The 19210-nt window shown below is 31.3% G+C and overlaps 4 protein-coding genes across 7 annotated transcripts; 1 reads left to right on the top strand and 3 right to left on the bottom strand.

The window, feature by feature from the left end:
* Positions 1-781: 781 nt before the first annotated feature.
* Positions 782-4608, bottom strand: LOC105198322 (alpha-tocopherol transfer protein-like). The gene is made up of 4 exons (XM_011165010.3): positions 3630-4608; positions 2353-2657; positions 1894-2257; positions 782-1792 (listed from the first exon to the last, which is right to left on the bottom strand). The coding sequence occupies exons 2-4, from the start codon at positions 2637-2639 to the stop codon at positions 1535-1537; spliced, it is 909 nt and encodes a 302-aa protein (XP_011163312.2). The 5' UTR covers positions 2640-2657; positions 3630-4608; the 3' UTR covers positions 782-1534.
* A 177-nt stretch (positions 4609-4785) lies between these two features.
* Positions 4786-7753, bottom strand: LOC105198331 (alpha-tocopherol transfer protein-like). Of its 2 annotated transcripts, none has more exons than XM_011165029.3 (4): positions 7596-7753; positions 6956-7263; positions 5664-6027; positions 4786-5446 (listed from the first exon to the last, which is right to left on the bottom strand). In XM_011165029.3, exons 2-4 carry the CDS (start codon positions 7237-7239, stop codon positions 5186-5188), a joined length of 909 nt encoding a protein of 302 aa, XP_011163331.1. In that variant the 5' UTR covers positions 7240-7263; positions 7596-7753; the 3' UTR covers positions 4786-5185. The 2 variants fall into 2 exon arrangements, with proteins under 2 accessions (XP_011163331.1, XP_011163323.1); XM_011165021.3 differs by having other exon boundaries at positions 7632-7753.
* A 1183-nt stretch (positions 7754-8936) lies between these two features.
* Positions 8937-11466, top strand: LOC105196664 (mediator of RNA polymerase II transcription subunit 31). The gene is made up of 3 exons (XM_011162710.3): positions 8937-9208; positions 9498-9587; positions 9668-11466. Exons 1-3 carry the CDS (start codon positions 9145-9147, stop codon positions 9985-9987), a joined length of 474 nt encoding a protein of 157 aa, XP_011161012.1. The 5' UTR covers positions 8937-9144; the 3' UTR covers positions 9988-11466.
* A 1091-nt stretch (positions 11467-12557) lies between these two features.
* On the bottom strand, positions 12558-17214 carry LOC105198349 (organic cation transporter protein). Of its 3 annotated transcripts, none has more exons than XM_026136528.2 (8): positions 16454-17214; positions 15453-15794; positions 14830-15077; positions 14353-14639; positions 13918-14278; positions 13521-13792; positions 13225-13400; positions 12558-13084 (listed from the first exon to the last, which is right to left on the bottom strand). In XM_026136528.2, the coding sequence occupies exons 1-8, from the start codon at positions 16586-16588 to the stop codon at positions 12782-12784; spliced, it is 2124 nt and encodes a 707-aa protein (XP_025992313.1). In that variant the 5' UTR covers positions 16589-17214; the 3' UTR covers positions 12558-12781. The 3 variants fall into 3 exon arrangements, with proteins under 3 accessions (XP_025992313.1, XP_011163343.1, XP_025992314.1); XM_011165041.3 differs by having other exon boundaries at positions 12734-13084; positions 14347-14639; positions 16454-17200; XM_026136529.2 differs by having other exon boundaries at positions 12734-13084; positions 14347-14639; positions 16548-17171.
* Between the last annotated feature and the right edge of the window lie 1996 nt (positions 17215-19210).

Raw genomic sequence — 19210 nt, 5'->3', positions numbered from 1 at the left:
ATAAAATATATATATTATTAATTGGAAGTCTAATAATATATTCCTACTTATATTAGGTGTTCTCAGTTATTTTTAAAAAATGTTTAACGTAATTTTTGAAAAATAAGCAAGTTTTATGAAGTATTGCATTATAACCGCATGACGAGGAATAGCGGAATTAATGCACGTTTTCAATAAAACAATAATTTTGTCTCTTTAATCTAGTCTTTTGTAATAAAACTTGTTTTTTTCTTAAAATAGATGTTTCAAGGAATATTTTAGTAAAATGTCAATGTGATTTATTTACTTTTAATATGTTTAAAACTAGTTTAAAATAACTATGCCCGTTATGTCCCAAGTTCCCCTGTCTCACAATATTGTTTCTGATTACTTAAACGGGCGTTATAATGTCAATGTTCTTTTTGATATATGATCGGAGTTATAATTTCCAAAAAAAAAATTTTTTAATTTTAAAAGTTTTCTTACTCAACGTGCCATGATCCGAAGGATTATGAAATTTATTATATAAATATATATTGCTAATAAAGACTAGAAAAGTAGCCAAAACGAACGCTGAGAATGGAAATAAAGTATATATAATTCACATTAAAAATACTTATTTTGAGCAATAATTTCCGCGCGTTTTGACTCTCATTTGCCCTACGTATGTTAAAAATTGTGAAAAATACGTTTTATAGTATTTGGTAAGGAAAAAGAAAGAATGAAGAAAGAGAGAGAGAGAGAGAGCGAGAGAGAGAAAGAGAGAGAGGGTGAGGGGGGGGGGAGAATAAATGATGTCACGTTTTCTAGAGTGACATTATATTTAAAGAAAATTCAAGAACATTATTATATTCTTACATAAGAATAATATGGTAAAACTTTCTCTACTTCTAAAATGTTCTTTAAACCCTATTCCTTCACAAATATAATTTATAAAAATTCTTTATATATTTTGTTTGCGATTAAATTATTTTAAATCTTTTCTTACCATAAGACTAATTGATATTTTATTAAGTTATTTAATGAAAACTGTATGTTTAAAAAAGTTGAAAATTAAAAAAAATATTGGTGAAATGATAAAAGAGATTAATGAGGCGCAAGTTTTAATCTTTCTTAATGTTAATGTTTTATGTTCTCTCTTTAACGTTTCCTTTTTCTTAATTTGTGTACAATATATGAAAGCTTAATGTAATACATTGATCTTTCACAAATTTTACTATTAACTTCTCGAAAGTGAATTCAATAAAATAAAAAAAAATTGAGATTGACGCATGTTTTACAGTTTATCTTATAAAATAGTATATCACGAGGACTCTCGATAATTAAAAATTAAACAAAATATCGGGCAAATAAGAGACAAGCGCAATTAACGAGTACAAATTTGAACCTCTCGTAATGTTAATAATACGTTGTGCTTTCATAAGTTTGATTATTAGATTCCTAAAATGTTTAAAAATTTTTACGAATGTCTACATAATCATAAACTTATTCTTAAAACTTAATCAAGTACTTATATCATGTGAAAAGATTAAAGAATCTTCTTAAATTTGACCGATTAATCTAGTTCCAATTTTTTAAAGCTACCTTCTACACCAAATAAATTTTCCGCATTTTCACATTTGCCAACTCGCAATGATTCGTTCACTCGTCCCACAGCTTCGTCATATTGAAACCAATCGCGAAATTCCTCCAACAATTTGATGTGTTTAGCAGTTATTTCTTCCGTAGATCCTGCTTTCCCACCGTATTCGTTTGGTAAACCTTCTATAGGCAAAAATTTTTTTACGGTTTCCATGCTTGAATGAAAATGTAGCTGAAATAATAAATATGTATTTACGTATCATTTTTATATTTCTTTTTCTGAAAAAAAAAGAGAAATTTTTATGTGTGTGTATAATAATATTGTTAGCTTACAATATTCATCAATTCCTTCTTCATAAAGGGTTTTACCAGATTCACTAGTGCATCTACTACAGGCATAGTGTTCAATATGTGTATAGCCTTTAATCGAACTGGAGCAGCTTCTTGTATATAGAATAAAATTTTTTTCAATATCACCAAGTTAAAACTAGCGAGGTGGCTAAAAGAAAATCCGGCTGCATCAAGAATAACAATCTGTCCTGCGCTGGTGCCATGTACCACATTTTGCACTTCGCATGTCATAAATAAATATTTAGCGCACTCTAAGTAGTTAAATTTACTCGGATTTGTATCAAGAAATTTGACTAACGTCATGATATATTTTTCCTTGGTTTTCTCCTCTAATGGCACAGCTGCTCTATTATCGAAAAAAATTTTTTTCTTATATTTTGATACTTGATTTTGAACGATACTTATTTATTTTTATTATTTGGCTTATTAAGGATAACTTACATGATAGAAAAGGCCTGTCGTAAGTCTTTCCACGCGATTGGATCTCTGTTGGAGAATATTTCCGGCAAATGTGTTCTTATGGTAAAGAAATTGTCTATTGTTTTCTTCGTCGGCTCTATGCGATAATAATTACTGTGGAGAAACATAACGAAATACAACATTTCTATTTGCGGGAGATGAGGCTGCTTGTCCATCCAATCCTTCAACATTTGCAGATCCGACATCTTGAGTTCCGGATTCCGTTTGCATTCATCTTCTATACTGACGTATCGAATTGGTAGTGACATCGTTGCTCTCTGATCGGCCTACAAATTTGTCCTCGTTTATCGTTTTTTCTGAGAAATCCGCGCTCAATAAAAATATAATATACAAATATAAAATCATACGGAGAGGAAAAAGAAATTCTACGTGTTAAACGCGGATATTTACTCATGAATGATTAAAAGTATGATCGATTTTGAAACTCAATAAATCGTTGTTTTGAATTATATCAGCGGATATAATCTATCTTAGATAGTTACTCACTAATCTGTCTGTGTTAGTTGGAAAAATATTGTTTATGATAATAAAGCGACATGATGATAGATTATATAATTCAAATAATCAAAAACTGTAGATTTGTGCATCTTTATCGTAATAATCGTAAATAATATTTTTCAATAATTAGAATAGGCCAGGTATATTAGGGAATAAATTTCTAAAAGTACTCCTTTTACCTATAATTCCTTTTACCATATAACACCACACACGCACACACACGCGCACACACACACATGTAACATTAATATAGGCAATAAGGATAGTGCATGCGTGTGCGCGCGCGTGTATACACAAGTTTTTATGCTGTCAATTTTATAACTTATATCTTTTTATCATTTATTTCGCCTTGTATTTTTTGTCATTTTTGCTGATAATTTTTTCCTATATTTTTGACAATGAAAGGAACGTATATATATATATATAATCAAATTTATTTTATTTTATTGGCCGTATTTTGTATTTATATACTTTTTTCCTTTTTTATAATCATATTTTCTTAAACTCAAAAACACGATACAATTTTTAATTACTATTATTTGAATTTAAACGTGATAATTTATGAAAATTTCTTATTCACAGATAATTTCAACGATATAATATGTATTGACATTATACTCTTTCTTTTATTTAGGATTTTAAACAATACACTTTCCATAGTTGGCACATTTAATCATCCACGGAAGATGAAATAATATTTTTTTTTGAGTTTGAGAAAGAATTAGATCACGTTAACCTACCTTGACCGGTTGTTTTTTAACCGGTTATTCACAGGTGGATTTGTCCTACAAATACTGGTAACACAGCACAGAATATCGCTGCTGCGCACGCGATAAGTCGATTACACACTGATTTCTAAAGGAGAATGTCCGAGCGTTTCGAGAGTTTCAAGCGTCCGCTATGCAGAGAACGATTACTTTCAGATTGCGCTCCATGAAGACTAAAATACCTGCGTCACGATCGCAGATAAAGTCCAAAGAGGACTTTGCAAGTGGAGAACTGTTGATTAATTAACAAAAAAAAGAAGATATTGATACATACTCACTTGAACATCGTGTTATTAATAGTTACATTCTTATAAATATCATATTTTATTATATAATCTTTTAACTCTTTTGTTTTGATGTGAATGCTTTTTAAAATTGTGTGTATCGTCGACACAATATACTACGAAATAACAGTTCTTTAATCAAAATATTACAAACAGTCTGAATGGAAAATTCTGCATAAACCATGAAAGTTAAACGGAATGTGTGTGTGCGCGCGCGTGTGCGTATGTGTGTAAGAATGAATACATTATATAATTAATATTACCTATGTAACTTGAATTTTTTATTTGATACTTAACTTCTTTTTTTATGTAACGTATAAATGAAATTGCGTTTAGTGTTTTGAGATCGAATTAACTCAACTAAAAAAATCCATCACGCATGCTTATAATTAAAATTCTTAGTTATGAGAACTGTAATTAGATGAATCGTTTCTTTATTTCCATAATAACATTGCAATCTTGATGTCATCTGATAAGATTGCGTAAAAAAGGTTGGTCGCTGCGTAACATTTTAGCGCGCGGTGCAACCGCGCCTCTTGATAGTGTAATAAAATTAAAATTTTAAAGTGCAAGGTTTTGCAAAAAAGTTTTACTTATAGACGTCTAAAAAATAACTTAAAGGTGTCATTTAGGCAACATAAAAATTTGGATAAATTAATAAACATAAAGCAGGATGATACTGCAAATTTTTCAAATTACATCTCCATCGGAAACTAAATGTTATATTAAAACGTTGAGTTACTAAAACATTTTAATATCCGATAAAGATGTAATTTTACAAATTTACATCATTCTGCTTTATGTTTATTAATCATACTGGGACTAAAACATATTATTAAAACGTGTTATTGCAAAAACGTGTTATTAACATTTTTAATATTTCATTAATATGTAGAGATAAAACGTTTTTATAGAGTTTCTTGTTATAATTCTTGTTATTCTTGTTATGTAAGTATATTTATATAACTGCACATATTATTACATAATTATTATAATTTGCATGTCTTTTAGAATAAAATCTTTAATTTTCAGGACAAATACTCAAATACATCATTTATGCAACATTAGTATTAATTGCCAATAAATGAATTATGAAATTTTGGATAATCTCTATATTTTTATCACTGTTAGTGTTACTATTACAAGTATTAAATTTTGATTTGCTTTTAGCACACATATATAAAGGACAACTATATTTTAAGCAATACTTTATACGGTTACTTTTTCGATTTTAAACTAAATAAATCAATCAATATCTAATTTTTTGAAACTTCCTTCGACTCCAAACATATCAATCGTTTTGCTTTTGCCGATTCTTAACGCTTCGTTTACACGACCCATGACTTCATCTTGTAGAAACCATTCACGATGATCCTGTAGCTTTTTTAATTGTTGCTCTTGCTGTTCTTTCAACGGTTTAGATTTTCCATCTAAATTCACATCGCATGGGAATGCTTCCAATGGTATAAACTTTGCTAATGTATCTTTCGTGGTATGAATATGTAACTGAAAATATGTTAAACATATATTGTGTAAGACACGTTTCATATTTACTAAAACAATTTCAGGAATAAAATAATGACATCTCGAATTTACGTTTTTTTAGAAAAAAAATAATTTAAAAATTGTTGATAAACAAGTTTTATATAAATTCGCAAAAAAATTGATTTATCTATTTATGTAGCACTCTCTAATTAATATAAAATATTTCTATTATATTTACCACGTCCATTAATTCTTTCTTCATAAACGGCTTCATCATTGCCAAAATGATATCCATGACTGCGTTAGTGTTAACAAAGTGCAAACCTTTAAGTCTGATTGGTATAGCTTCTTGTAAATAATAAAGATATCTCTTAATCCCAAGGGGATTAAGACGGCCAGCATGAGCGAAGGAAACATTTATCATGTCTATAACAATTATATGACCTTCTGCGGTCCCTTCGGTGTACAGCCACATGTCGACCATCATAGAAAAGTACTTCATGACATCGTTATAAACAAAATGTGACGCTTCGTAATCTATTAACTTCGAATAAATAATTTTGTATCCTTCCTTTGTTGGCATTGACAATGTTATCTGCGCCCTTTTTAAATAAATTTAATTGTTTAATTCACGACTGGATTAAAGCATATTTCCATATTTGTCAAGTACACTCGACAGCTTCTTTTACGAATATTTTTTGTTGTGGGTATTGTGAGATAAATTTCTATTTTGGACGATTAAAAATGATAGAAATAAATCTTTATGTGGAGAAATATTTCATTATCTATTAATTATCTATTATTTGAATACATTGTTAAAATCAAGATTGGAAACGTTACTTTAAAAAAATAATACATTATGGTTATTTTTGTTTTTTTTTGTAAAAAGTTGTTATCGTTATTGATTTGAAAAGTTAACGCGGTTTGTTACTTTTTTGTAATGCTGCAGTAAGTTGTTAGATTTTAAAAACACATTATTTGATAATCAATATTAAATGCAATAATAAATATTAAAATTTAAAACTCTATAAGTTATTCTGTATAAAGCAAGTTTTTCTTTATATTAAACTTATCTAATAATTTTTCCAATTTTTTATTTTTTAGTATATTTATTTTTACAAAAATTTAGATCATTCTAATATCATTACTAGTATTAAAAAATCGATAGTATAGATATTTGTAATGTCTAAATTATTTAGTACACCGACAGTGGCTAACGGAGTGCAGAGTGCAACTCAAGATATAAAGTACTGTATCAGAATATAATATTTCTATTGAATCACATGAATAACGCGCATTCAGAGCACGATTTATTGAACATGCATGAGGGTAATGAAAAAAATTAATGTAACAATAAAAATAATAATGTTACCGTTACAAACAGAAAAAAAGTAATAAACGTTATCGTAAAAAAGTAACAAAAACTGTAATATTACATGTAACGCGTTACATAATGTTACATGTAACGCGTTACTTATTCCGAAAGCCTGGTTAAAATATAAGTTAACAATTATTTTAATTAATACTTACGTAGTTTGAAATGCTTCTCGCAATGATTTTGTTCCAAGTGGATCCCTGTCAGAGAAAAATTCTGGCATGTGAGTTCTAGTAGTGTAATATTCTTCAATGGTGTTTTTAGCAGGCTCGATGCGATAATAATTACTGTGCAAGAACAGTACATATTCAGCGTCTGAAATTTTCGGAAGATGCTGTTGCTTCGTGCACCAATCCTTTAAGATTTGTATATCGGAATCTTTCAGCTCGGGATTTTTTTTCTTTTCTTCATCGTAGGAAATCCTCTTGATTAACGACATCTCAAGCGACACTTGAGTAATTTTCTATTGATGTAAAAAATGTTTTTAACACTGATTAGAAATGATCTTTATCTAAATTAAATTTGTTGTAGTCTCTTTTACATTTAAAATAATATTGTGTCTTAAATAAGTTTAATAAAAATGGAATTTAAAAATATCGCGGTTTATATAATTCATTATTATCTATTTATTTATAATTCGCGGTTTATTATTAATGATAAATGTCTTTAATTAAAATTTAAGTTACGTCATAACAATTAGATTAGAATTATAATACAAATTGTATTCTTGCATCAGCAAGTGTTATATGAATAGAAATTGTAATAATTATGTTAAAAAAGCACAGGTAAAATTACTTGTTTAAATTGCACTCAGGCAAGAAAAATATTTACTTAAATGACACTCGACTAAAGAACTCGAGTGTTGCTCACAGGCTCTTCAAAGTATTACTGCGTGTCACGAAAGAAGGACGCGCGATTTTATAACACAGAGCTAGAGATATGGGCAATTTAATGCATAGAGTTTTATTTAGTGTTATTGTAATTACAAATTAAAATCTTGACATCTTGACAGCAATTATAGTTCGACTTCGTTATTATGCATTAAATAGCACAAATTTGTCCTGTAACTGGTTTGCTATTTTGCATTGTTGTATAACTTTTATACATTTTATACATAGGTTGTGACCGTGCATATAGAATCCGTAAATTGTAAGTAATTATAAATAATTATTACTTCTAATAATTGCTGTGGAAACTATTATTTTATAATTGATCATAATAAACTATAATAACAGTCTTTTTTAGTTTGACATTACATTTAATTTATATAAATTATATGTATGTCTAAAGACATAAAAAAATTTAAATAAATTTAATAAATAAATATTATACAAACGATAAATATAAAACGATTGCATAATAAAAGTTTATTTCTATCAAATATCGTTTCTTCAGTTGGATTGGCGCTGCGATCGGCGCGCGGCTAGAGTACCTCTAGTAAGAGTATGGACATCGTCCGCCATTAATAGGGAACCTATGACGGGTTTTCTATAATTTATAGATAAATGAAAAAAAAAAAAAAAAAAATGAATAAAATGAATAACTTCACAGAAATACACGATGACATACTTGAACGATGCCTGACTTCACTAAGCATCACTATATCACTCAAAGAAATAACAAAATATAATAATTAGCCTTAACAGGATTCAACTTAAATCGATTATATACAAGTATATAACATTGTTTATTAAATTGTATATAAAATCACGCGTATATTTTTTGTTTTTATCAGTATACACAATAATGAATTCAATTTTCCCTCTTTTATTTCCCTATTACATATGGCGAATCGAGGAACCAATCAAAAATCGACTAACGGTGTCCATACTCTTACTAGAGGTACTCTACGCGCGGCTAGAGTCCCTAGAAGTAGAGAGTCTGGACATCTGCCCCTAAAATGTCGGTGATGAATATGTCAGTGTATGTAAGTGAGCTTATGTGTGTGTATGTTTATCATTGTGTGCACTTGAACGTGTTGTATGCTGTTATCGCATTGGCTAAAGAAGATTAAACAGGGATCCGTATTGGTGCTGCCATTTTAGATGCACAATTACGTGCATCCAATCACGTGGAACCCCGAGACGTCCAGACTCTCTACTTCTAGGGACTCTACGCGCGGCATGCGGCGACTGCGGCGAGTTGACGAGTTCACCAGAGTTCACTTCAGTTCACTTGTGAGAGTGCTGGAGAGTGCTGTTCAGCACAGAACATAAGTGAGATTGGTGGACTTGGTGGAGTTCATTGATTCGTAGTGACAATTCTACTTTGTCCTGATTTTGTGTTTTCGCATGTTTGCTATAAGAACGATAAGTATTAAATATTCGTCAAAAGTGGCTGTACTATGAACCGACTGGATGATCCGCCGGGGCTCATGAAAGGCAGAAAACCTTTCATTGGAATGAACGGTACATTATCAACCGTGTGTTTAAACTCTATTCTAACCTATCTTCTCTAAATTGTACAGCTATAATTTTTTAATACATTGCGAAACGGATTTCCAAGAGAATCGTTTGACTTTAAACAATTTGGTTCTAATTTGTTTTTATCTTGTTGAACTATGTAATTTGTATAATGACCAATTTCATCTAATTTTATCTAAATGTGTCATCATGTTACATTACTATAGTTTATTGATCAGTTTTTCTTTTGAGTTTATTTCAAAGGAACAAGAACAAATCAAAATTTATATTTCAGGGGCTGCGGAGACAGATGATCAACAGCGACTACGGTTTCAGGTTGAATTAGAATTTGTACAATGCCTGGCAAATCCAAATTATTTGAATTGTAAGTAAGAATAATCCTTGCATTTTTTGCCTTATTTTTAAAGGAAAAAATTATTTTATTTATGATAAATGTAATTCTAGTTTTGGCACAGCGTGGCTACTTCAAAGATATGACGTTTATCAATTACCTCAAGTACCTATTATACTGGAAAGAACCAGAATATGCAAAGTATTTAAAGTACCCCATGTGCTTGTATTTCCTGGATTTATTGCAGTATGAGCATTTTAGAAGAGAAGTTGTGAATTCTCAATGTACAAAGTTTATCGACGATCAGCAGATTCTACTGTGGCAACATTATACGAGACGTCGAACAAGACTTCTGCAAACGGCTGCTGAACAAACGCAACATACTAATTCTCAAAATAATGGTATTGCTCAACCTGGTTCAAAGGTTCCCTAAAGTTGTAATTTTATATTCATTCTATTTGTATAAAATCTAAATCTTGTATAATTTTTCCAGTATGATAGGTTTTTTTTACAGAAGAGCCCATTGATTTAGGTTATTGCTACTTGACTGTGATAATTCACAAAACTCTCTGATTTTCGTCATTGAATCATATATTTTGTATAAATCTGAATAAATTATTTATTAAAGAAATCAAAAAAAGAACATTTGCATCAACAGAATTAATTTTTTTTCTGTTTGGTCTTATTGTAATTGTTATGACTGATATTTATAGTCGATTCTTATATTTAAGACCATCTTAAAAAGTCATCAACCAATCAGAGAGCCGTATTAGCATCTTAAGACATAACTTAGGACGATCTTGAAATAAGAATAAACTATGAATATGTATATCTCGGTCTATATGTATATCTCGATATAATAGTGTTACATTCTCGTAATGTACACTATGAGAATCTGCTTTTTAAATGATCATCTGTACATTGAATTAATTGTGCGAAAAAATGAATAAACGACAAGTGACAATTGATTTCTCTGACAATGAACTGACATTCATTAAAAACCTAGAGATTTTTAAGAATTGTGTCGCTTTGTATGGATGTATTGTAACTGCGATTGTTATTTCCTTATAGCATTAAAGTTGTGTGAGTGAACACTTTGTGTGAGGATCTTTAGGTGCAACAATACTTTAAAGTATAACGAAACATTCATATATACATGTTATGTCTATCTTAAGCTATTTTCAAGTTTTTTTACAGCATCTTGTGTTTCATTTCTGTCGAAATGTTTATATTTTATTATATTTAACATTGGCATGAAATCAAGGAAAAGAGATTGTTCTCCCAGATGAATGAATGAGAAAAGAAATAACAGTGAATATTTTGAGTCTAATTTATATCGTGCGAATGTGTATACATTCACATGTGACGCTAATAGTTTACATTATATTTCATGTATATTACGAGTGAGAGACGCAATCGAATATCTTGTACGTGATGAGTGATTATACTATTGTTTCTTATAACATACATACATACATACATACATATATATATATATATATATATATATATATATATATATATATATATAAATCTAAACATGAACGTTCGCATCGTTGTCAAACATAAAAGTAAATAAGACGGTCAAAATTAATGAGCAAAACAGACAAAGGATGCGATTTAAAAATAAATAATTACCATTATTTTAATAAAAAAAGACGAGTTTTAATTATAATAATGATGGATCTATTATGTAAATAATATACCATAAATTAATTCCGCGACAGATAAATTAACTTATTTGGGTAAAATGTCAAAATTAAATTGTGCGAGCGTTTATTATCGGATGATGATCTTATTGTCAGGGTAAACGAAGCATGACTAAGGCAGAACGTTTAAACGAGCATTGTTACTGTGTGTCTTTAACTGTATTTGAACGAGTCAAGTAAATAAAAATAAGAATTATGTAGAAGTTCGGTGTTATTGTGTGAATTTAATCCATTTGTTTATTTAATGTATGTCATTTCCGAAATTAGTATTTTGTGGAAATTTGGTTCGGTGTCGAGAATTTTAAGTTTCTCTCAATTAAAGGAGTGATTAGCACTTATTTTATAGTAATCACGGAACGTTGTTAATATTGTTGTTAAAAACGTCTCGTTAAGCTTCAATAAGAATTGCTTGCCTGAAGAAGGCTAAGTAGAGCCGAAACGTACCGTCTTAGTATAATTAAAACTCGTCTTTTTTATTAAAATAATGACAATTACTTATCTTTAAATTACATCCTTTGTTTGTTTTGCTTGTTAATTTTGACCGTCTTATTTACTTTTATATATACAGGGTGTCCGGAAAATTGCTACGAGTATTTCGGGACGTGATTTGGGACTCCAAAAGAAGGAAAAAAAGCTATATAAACATAGGTCCGGAAATAAGTCGTTTCCGAGTTATAGCCACTTTTATGTTAAAAAAAATAAGGACGGATCCAAATGTTTTTCATAGAGTTCGAAATTCCTTTGAAAGGAGAATAAGGGCCTGCATTCGTGCTGAAGGTGATCATTTTGAACACCTTATTTAATTCGATTTAAAAATAATATGTGTTAAAAAATAATGTAATTACAAATATTGAAAAATTAAAAAAAATTAAAAAATAAAAACTATTAATTAAATTAAAAAATAATAAAATTTAAAAATTAAAAAAAGAAATAAAAATAAAAAAATTAGGAATTTAATAAAAAAATTTAAGGAAGGATGCCACGCGGACTATAAAATACAATTTTTTTTTAACATAAAAGTGACTAACTCGGAAACGACTTATTTCAGGACCCATGTTTATATAGCTTTTTTTCCTTCTTTTGGGGTTCCAAATCACGTCCCGAAATATTCGTAGCGACTTTCCGGACACTTTGTATATGAAACGCATGAAATTTCTTTATATATATTTTTAAAACACGGATGTTGCCTCTGCTGAGATCTTGCTCATCCCGAGTCTTTTTATTCTTAAATGAAAGTTTAATATATGCTATTTTGTAGCCTTAAAATTAAAATAAGTATGGCTATTGCTATGAATATGATAATTTATCTGATTTATATTTCCATTTTACATACAGCATGATATTTTTTTATAAACATATGTATAATATTCATTTAATAAATGAATATCACAAGTAAATTAGTCTTTTAAATCTTTTACATCGGCAATTGGAGCACGTGGAACTTTGTATGAATAAAGTGGAGCGAAGATGTCCATTAAATACTAATAATTTTAATATAAAGTCATTTTATTTTATAAATTACTCGGCATTTTTATTTTCCGTGAAATTTACCAGAATCCCGTTACCAGCATCGACCCAGTCTTCTGAAAAGAGTTTCTCCCTCAGAATTTGCCTCTCTGTCAAATCTTCTTCCTTCACGCCATTTTCTACATTGACACTTTCACTCTTGCAATTATTGTCGCTGATTACATTTACCACATCCATCACTTGGTCTGGTAGAATTTTATTCAGAGTCTCCGGTAAAATCAGAGCCAGTCCACCAGAGACGAGGCATAACATTCCAGTGACTAGTAATGGTATCGGAAGTGACATATGTTGCTTCTAATAAAAAGATTTTAGATTTCCAATAACTATCGATTAGCTGATTTTTCAATTGGCGATTCATCGGAAATAGTACAAATTAACAGATATTGCACTTTGAAAGAATAATAGAAAATTATTTGAACGAGTGGATGACGTACCAATAAAAGTAAATACGGCATGCTTAGGCTACCTATTTTTGCAAACACCACGCATAAGCCTAAACAGCTACCTCGTATCACCGTTGGGAATATTTCAACGGTATACAAGTAGGCGATAGAAAGGGTACTCGTGACACTCACTCTGCCAAACAGCAACATTATCGTTTTTGCGAGATCTGAAATAAAAATCTTACATGTGTCAAGAATATCTTGTAATACTTAGAAAAATGTAATAAATGAATCGATAAACGTGCTGCAATAGAGGAATCTGTATCCTTTTCGTTTTATGTACGTACTTAATATACTTAATAACGGCATCGGCAGTGTAGTGGCAGTGGTTAAAATGAAGAAAACCGCAATTAAAATACAAACTATGCCATTGACGGACTGGTATGTGCACATTGGCAGCCGTCTACCGTATCTAGATAATACAAAGTACGCAAATGTGTATGTCGCCATTTCGAGAGCTGCACTCAGGGCAAACGTGATGTGCCTGTTAAACTGCGCCGGAAAACTTGGCGTCAGATCATCAATTTCAAGTATGCTCCACGCTATCGCACACGTCCACCTTAAATGAAATCATTAAGTTAAAACTTTTTGAGCATCTAAAGCATTATTATTGCATTCAAAAAATCAAAATAAACGAAGATGTCAAAGAAAAAGAGCTAATGTGAAATCTGTAAAATATTTTACCATTGACAAATCATTATAGCGCCATGCTTCCTCAATATCGACGATTCGACTGCATTCTTGAATGTTGAATTTATTTTGTTCGCGGTCTGTTTCTTGACGCTAGCTCTCATTTCCTTTTCATTTTCGCACGTTTTTTCTTTCTTTATTCTACGCAATACTACTTGATCCTCCGTGCCTTTCGTAGAATTCTTCTGATCGCATTCCGATTGTGTCATTATTTTTAATTTTGGGTCACGCCATTTTGAGCTCGAAGGCAGGTGCCTCTCGTCAAAATGTTTTGCCGAACTTGACGTCTCTCGACGTGACTCTACATTGGAAATTTTGTTTTCCGGGTCGGTCGAATTGGCTTCTACAGTTGTCTCTAAAATAGATTTCTTTCTATTGAATGTTATCAGAAAAAATTATATACAATGTCCCCGTTATTTGTACCTATACTTTTTTGCTCGGTTGGTTCCGATTTGTTTAACAAGTTCGTAGTTTCTTCTTGTTGACTTTCGTCAGCCCTCGCTTTCTCAAGTTCGCTGGAGACGCTGATGACACGCGACTTCCTCTCCGGTTTTATCGGTGTTGTGTTACTTTTCACGCATGCTTCTTCCGCAGGAATATTCTTCGTTCGCAATCCAATGCAACAGCTGTTGTATACTGCGATTCTTTCAAGCGCTATATCGGCTTCTGTTAATTTTCCTTTAGCCAATAGCCATCTCGGCGATTCCGATATAATCCTGTTTGAGAAGAGATTCTTTTATATTTTTCAATGTCACAGATTCTCTCTCTCTCTCTCTCTCTCTCTCTCTCTCTGATAAATATTTAAAAAATTTGTTAATTTTGAGACATTTTTAAAATATCTTGAAGATTTTTTAATTTTTGCTCTAGTCTGCGATTTTTTCTCTTTTCTTTTTTTCATTTCCTTACCAAATGTAAAGCACGGTGATCGCGGTGGGTACGGAAACAGCCAACTGTAAAATTCGCCAATCGGGAATCATGTAGCTGAGTACTGCGAGCAGTATGAGACCGATCGACCAGGAAATCTGCATAATCAAAGCGACGACAGTTCGAGATCGCGCTGGAAATAGTTCCAGGGAGAGAATATACGTGGAATTCTGCAAGCCTTGAACGAAAACTCCTTGAAGACCACGTAGTGCCAGAAACGCAGGATAGCTCTAAAGTCGTAAATTTTACCCTCTTTTAATATCTCTAAATTTCAATTGTTATCACATGGACAAGAAATCTCGTCTATATTACTTTATTTTTATTCTGTCATCAAATACACAATGTTGAGATGCAAGATAATTCATCAAAATTAGTGAAAAGAATTAATAGAGAACACTATCAATCGTATTTTATTACGAAAAATTAGTGCAATAATCTAAGTCACTTTTTTTAAGAATTTGAGAAAATTAATATAAATTTAATATTTTCTCATAAAATTGTTTCAAATAAATTTTCTCGTGTTACTAAAAATATAATAATTCTCACTTTATCGGATTAGTATTCTAGATAGTTGTCGAACATCGTGATGAAAGGTTTTTTTTTACCTGCACAATATAGAGTGCGACTGCCATTGTACCTTGCGCGTAAAGGCATATCGCCTGTACTGGAAGTCTACCGATACGATCAATTAGAATTCCAGTGATCCATGCACCCAGAAGTATCCCTGTGTAATAAACGGTCGGCCCGAGAAGAGATAGATATCGTTTCTCGCACACTAAACCCCATTCGGTGACTACGCTGTTTTCCATAAACTCCGTCACGAAGCGGTATTCGCCAGAACAGGACGTAAGCACTGGCACTTTTGATGATGTAAAAGTTAAATTGGTCAGGATCGATGAATTTGCCGTAGTTTGACAGCCATAATTTTTATTAGTTGAATTTTTTGTCTAAGATATGTACAAAAAAAGAAAACAGTTGATTTATATCGCTCACAATATCAAGTTATTGTATTTTTGAAGAGTGAGAATCTTTCCCTTTTTAAGTAATCTTTTTCTTGGTATTTTTTTTTATATTTAGGTGTAAAATTAATGTCATAATCCAGAACGAAAACGTAAATTCTAAATTCTATAGGTAGAAAATTTTGCTAAATGTAATTTAACTATATAATTTCTTTTATTTTAAATTTCTTATATATATATATTAGTTTTATATACATGTTTTATACATATAAAACATAAAATGTATTTTTACGTCTAACGTTTAATACTTTTTAACGTATAATATCTATTTTCACCAACGCAGCATTAACTTCGACGTCAGTTCAACTTACTCTTCATCTTTCTTTAGATGTAAGAATTGGAAAAAGATGAGATAAAAAAAAATAAGAGGAAAGGATAAGGTAAGGTAAGTCAAACTGAAATCAAAGTTAATCTATGTACTATATATTGGTGGAAATGGACATTAATCGTCCAAATTAACGTTCTAGCACCGTTAGATTTTATTTATTTATGTCTCTCGTTATTGAATTGAAATAACAGATTCGTTTCTTATCGCATTAAAATAAAAATTTCTAAAATTTATTTCGAGCTTTTACACTTCTTCATACCTGACAATAAAATTTTGGTGTATAATTATAAAAAATTGGTAACGCGTGACTCATGGCGACGATGACATAGTTTATTCCGAGTAGCAACACTAACACCATTTGAAAGCAGCCCACTTTAGCTTCCTCCGCATTCATCGTGTGAGCAACGATCTCTCCACATCAACCCCTGATAACCCAACGATCGAAACTCTGCCTGTCAAAAGCGCGACACGCACCGTAATTTTAAGTCTCTGGTTTATACAATCACATCCATTTATTCCTTTATATAAAAATTGGACTAGCAATTTTTAAAGAAAAAATTAGCCCAACGTCTCTCCCGTTCGTATCGAATATTCGTTCTATTTGTAACATATTGGCGAAATGGTTCCCCCCCTTTTTTTTAAATATTGAACTAAAATTAATAATTTATATAAAAAAATTGAAGAACTGTTAGTTAGTTTATAAAAGTTTGGGAGAATAAGTGGTTTAAGAAATTGTTGGTTTTTATATAAAACGGAGTGCCGGAGCGGAATACGACGCGAGGTTCAAACAAAGTGTCATGCACGAAGGTAAAGCGTGCACTGACAGAGAGAGGATCGGAATCGTCTCTCTTGCAGGATGTGAGGCGTAAAGGAGGAAACCGAATGGCGGGTGAATCAGAAGAGGACTATTGTTCCAATACCTGACGGCATGTACCTACCTATATCGGCATGCAATACGTATATGAGGAATAAACTATCTTCTGCCAATAATGATCAATATTTCACGCTGACGTAACCATTACTGGCGGATCGTCCCTTTAATCATTTCATCTGTGTCATTGGACTATTATAAATTGTATCTAACGCAAAATGCAAACAAACTAAAGAAAGAGAGAAGGGGAGGAGGGGGAAAGAGACGTGGGAGGAAGAGAAAGAGAGAAAGGGAGGCGATAACGGAATACTGATTTTTTAATTTCCGAGCTGAGCCAGATGGAAGACATAGGATCTAATGATGCGTTCGCGATAATTGCGAATGATTGCGCGGTGAATCTCGACTCGCCGTTTTGCGCGGTCAATTGAAATTGAAGGCTCAATGTAAGAATGATTATAAGCGTGCGCGCATATCGCGCGTTAACAATATCAATTTTAGTACGAACCAGTTTCTCAAATAATAGTTATTCCCGAGAAATGTGTATGGAACATGTGCTTTTAATTCCACAATTCAGCATGTATTTGATATAGCTAGGTACTTGTGTACTGTGAGCTGTTGCTCGAGTCAGATAATGTCCCAGCTGGATCTATGAACTCCGCCAACATTTTACCACCGTTTACGTGATAGCGTATGTTTCGGTCGTAATAACAGAAAAACATGTCGATTCTTATTAACTTTCATTGTTCTGTCGAATTTATATTTACTGTTACATTACTGTAAATTACAAGTTAAACGTTCTTACGATGTACAATTACACTTATTTTCTACGACAATCCTTTGGAAAAGAAGAATTTTAATATACAATTTTTTAACAATCATTTATTTTGGAGTTAAAGATTAGGCTTTTAGTATAAAAAAAAACATAAAATTTGACACTGTATTTTTTTATATTTTAAAATAATAGACGACCCATCCAGCGTCGGAAATAAACGATTAAAATTACACGAATAAATATAAGCGCTAAGTGAAATAAATGTTAGTAAAATAATTCGTGCTCTGTACATGTAAAAACAATGCAACGTTGTCGGTAGGTCAAATAAGAGCTAAAACATAGGTTAATTGAGCCCAAAACGTCCAGCGTTTACTGTGTATACAAATTAATTATATTTCAATTAACAACGCCTATATTTTAACTCTTATTCGATCTACTGACAACATTATATTGTTTTTATCATTGTTTAATCACTAACTATTTAGCTATACGATCGTTAAAGATGAAGGCGTTCTCGTTTGATTTGAATTAAAATTACATTGTAAAAAATTTATTCGACTGTTGCAGAAGGCACAGACAAACGTGGCTTCGTGAATGTTTAATGGCTACCTTTTAAAAGGGTATACCTTTATTTTATTTAGCAATTGACTTGGAAGGTATACGTATAGCGACATACTTAGCGGCATTATCTTGATCGTAACAGAGTATAAGTTATTGCAACGCGACGATCGAGGTGTTTCCTTCGTTTCTGGAACTGTTTGCGTATGCTACGCTGGTTACGTCCGGTCCCGGTCGCATCCTGCCTTTCATCGTCGGTGGTTTGTCGCCAGGATGGATCGACGATCGAATCTGAAGGAAATTCTCTCTCTCTCTCTCTCTCTCTCTCTCTCTCTTTCTTCGCCATCGTCATCGCATCGTCGTTGTCTTTTAATTTTAAACATTGATCGGACGTCACAACCGGTATCGTCATTCATGGACCGTGTATTCCGCCATTTGTGGACAGCTTATTATTTTTATTATCGATGTATACATAATTGCTTATTAATTATGCGCGTTATCTGTCGGCACAGAAATAATAAATGCAGCGTCGCTATATCGATTGAAAATAAAAGTCACAATAAGTAAAGGATTTTGTTATTATAATTATTTAGTGTTACGAGAAAATTGTCATTTTTATTTTCAGCGGCCCTTTAATTGTTTCAACAATTCCGCGACTTTGTATCGTTTACTTATCATTTGTAGAAAGTCTTTCGCATATTTTCTTTCCTTTTAATTGAATGTAAAGCAAATTTTCTAATAATCACGTAGCAGTGAATAGAAAAAAAAGGTAGAAGAAACAAGTGAGTTCGTTAAAGTTATTAGAGTACTGCTAA

Source organism: Solenopsis invicta, chromosome 2, assembly GCF_016802725.1.
Source record: "Solenopsis invicta isolate M01_SB chromosome 2, UNIL_Sinv_3.0, whole genome shotgun sequence".
Classification (NCBI taxonomy): domain Eukaryota; kingdom Metazoa; phylum Arthropoda; class Insecta; order Hymenoptera; family Formicidae; genus Solenopsis; species Solenopsis invicta.
The sequence above is the reverse complement of the archived record's forward strand: the minus strand, read 5'-3'. Positions and strand labels throughout refer to the sequence as shown.

Excerpts from the sequence above, each read along its gene's own strand:
- LOC105198322 (XM_011165010.3), bottom strand. The coding sequence starts at position 2,639 with ATGTCACTACCAATTCGATACGTCAGTATAGAAGATGAATGCAAACGG. Across the intron at positions 2,258-2,352 it reads CGACAGGCCTTTTCTATCAT|AGCAGCTGTGCCATTAGAGG; the intron begins GTAAGTTATCCT and ends TTTCGATAATAG. Across the intron at positions 1,793-1,893 it reads AGAAGGAATTGATGAATATT|CTACATTTTCATTCAAGCAT; the intron begins GTAAGCTAACAA and ends TTATTATTTCAG.
- LOC105198331 (XM_011165029.3), bottom strand. The coding sequence starts at position 7,239 with ATGTCGTTAATCAAGAGGATTTCCTACGATGAAGAAAAGAAAAAAAAT. Across the intron at positions 6,028-6,955 it reads CGAGAAGCATTTCAAACTAC|GGCGCAGATAACATTGTCAA; the intron begins GTAAGTATTAAT and ends TTATTTAAAAAG. Across the intron at positions 5,447-5,663 it reads AGAAAGAATTAATGGACGTG|TTACATATTCATACCACGAA; the intron begins GTAAATATAATA and ends ACATATTTTCAG.
- LOC105196664 (XM_011162710.3), top strand. The coding sequence starts at position 9,145 with ATGAACCGACTGGATGATCCGCCGGGGCTCATGAAAGGCAGAAAACCT. Across the intron at positions 9,209-9,497 it reads ACCTTTCATTGGAATGAACG|GGGCTGCGGAGACAGATGAT; the intron begins GTACATTATCAA and ends TTTATATTTCAG. Across the intron at positions 9,588-9,667 it reads AAATCCAAATTATTTGAATT|TTTTGGCACAGCGTGGCTAC; the intron begins GTAAGTAAGAAT and ends ATGTAATTCTAG.
- LOC105198349 (XM_011165041.3), bottom strand. The coding sequence starts at position 16,588 with ATGAATGCGGAGGAAGCTAAAGTGGGCTGCTTTCAAATGGTGTTAGTG. Across the intron at positions 14,279-14,346 it reads AACCGAGCAAAAAAGTATAG|AGACAACTGTAGAAGCCAAT; the intron begins GTACAAATAACG and ends AATCTATTTTAG. Across the intron at positions 13,793-13,917 it reads GCTATAATGATTTGTCAATG|GTGGACGTGTGCGATAGCGT; the intron begins GTAAAATATTTT and ends ATTTCATTTAAG.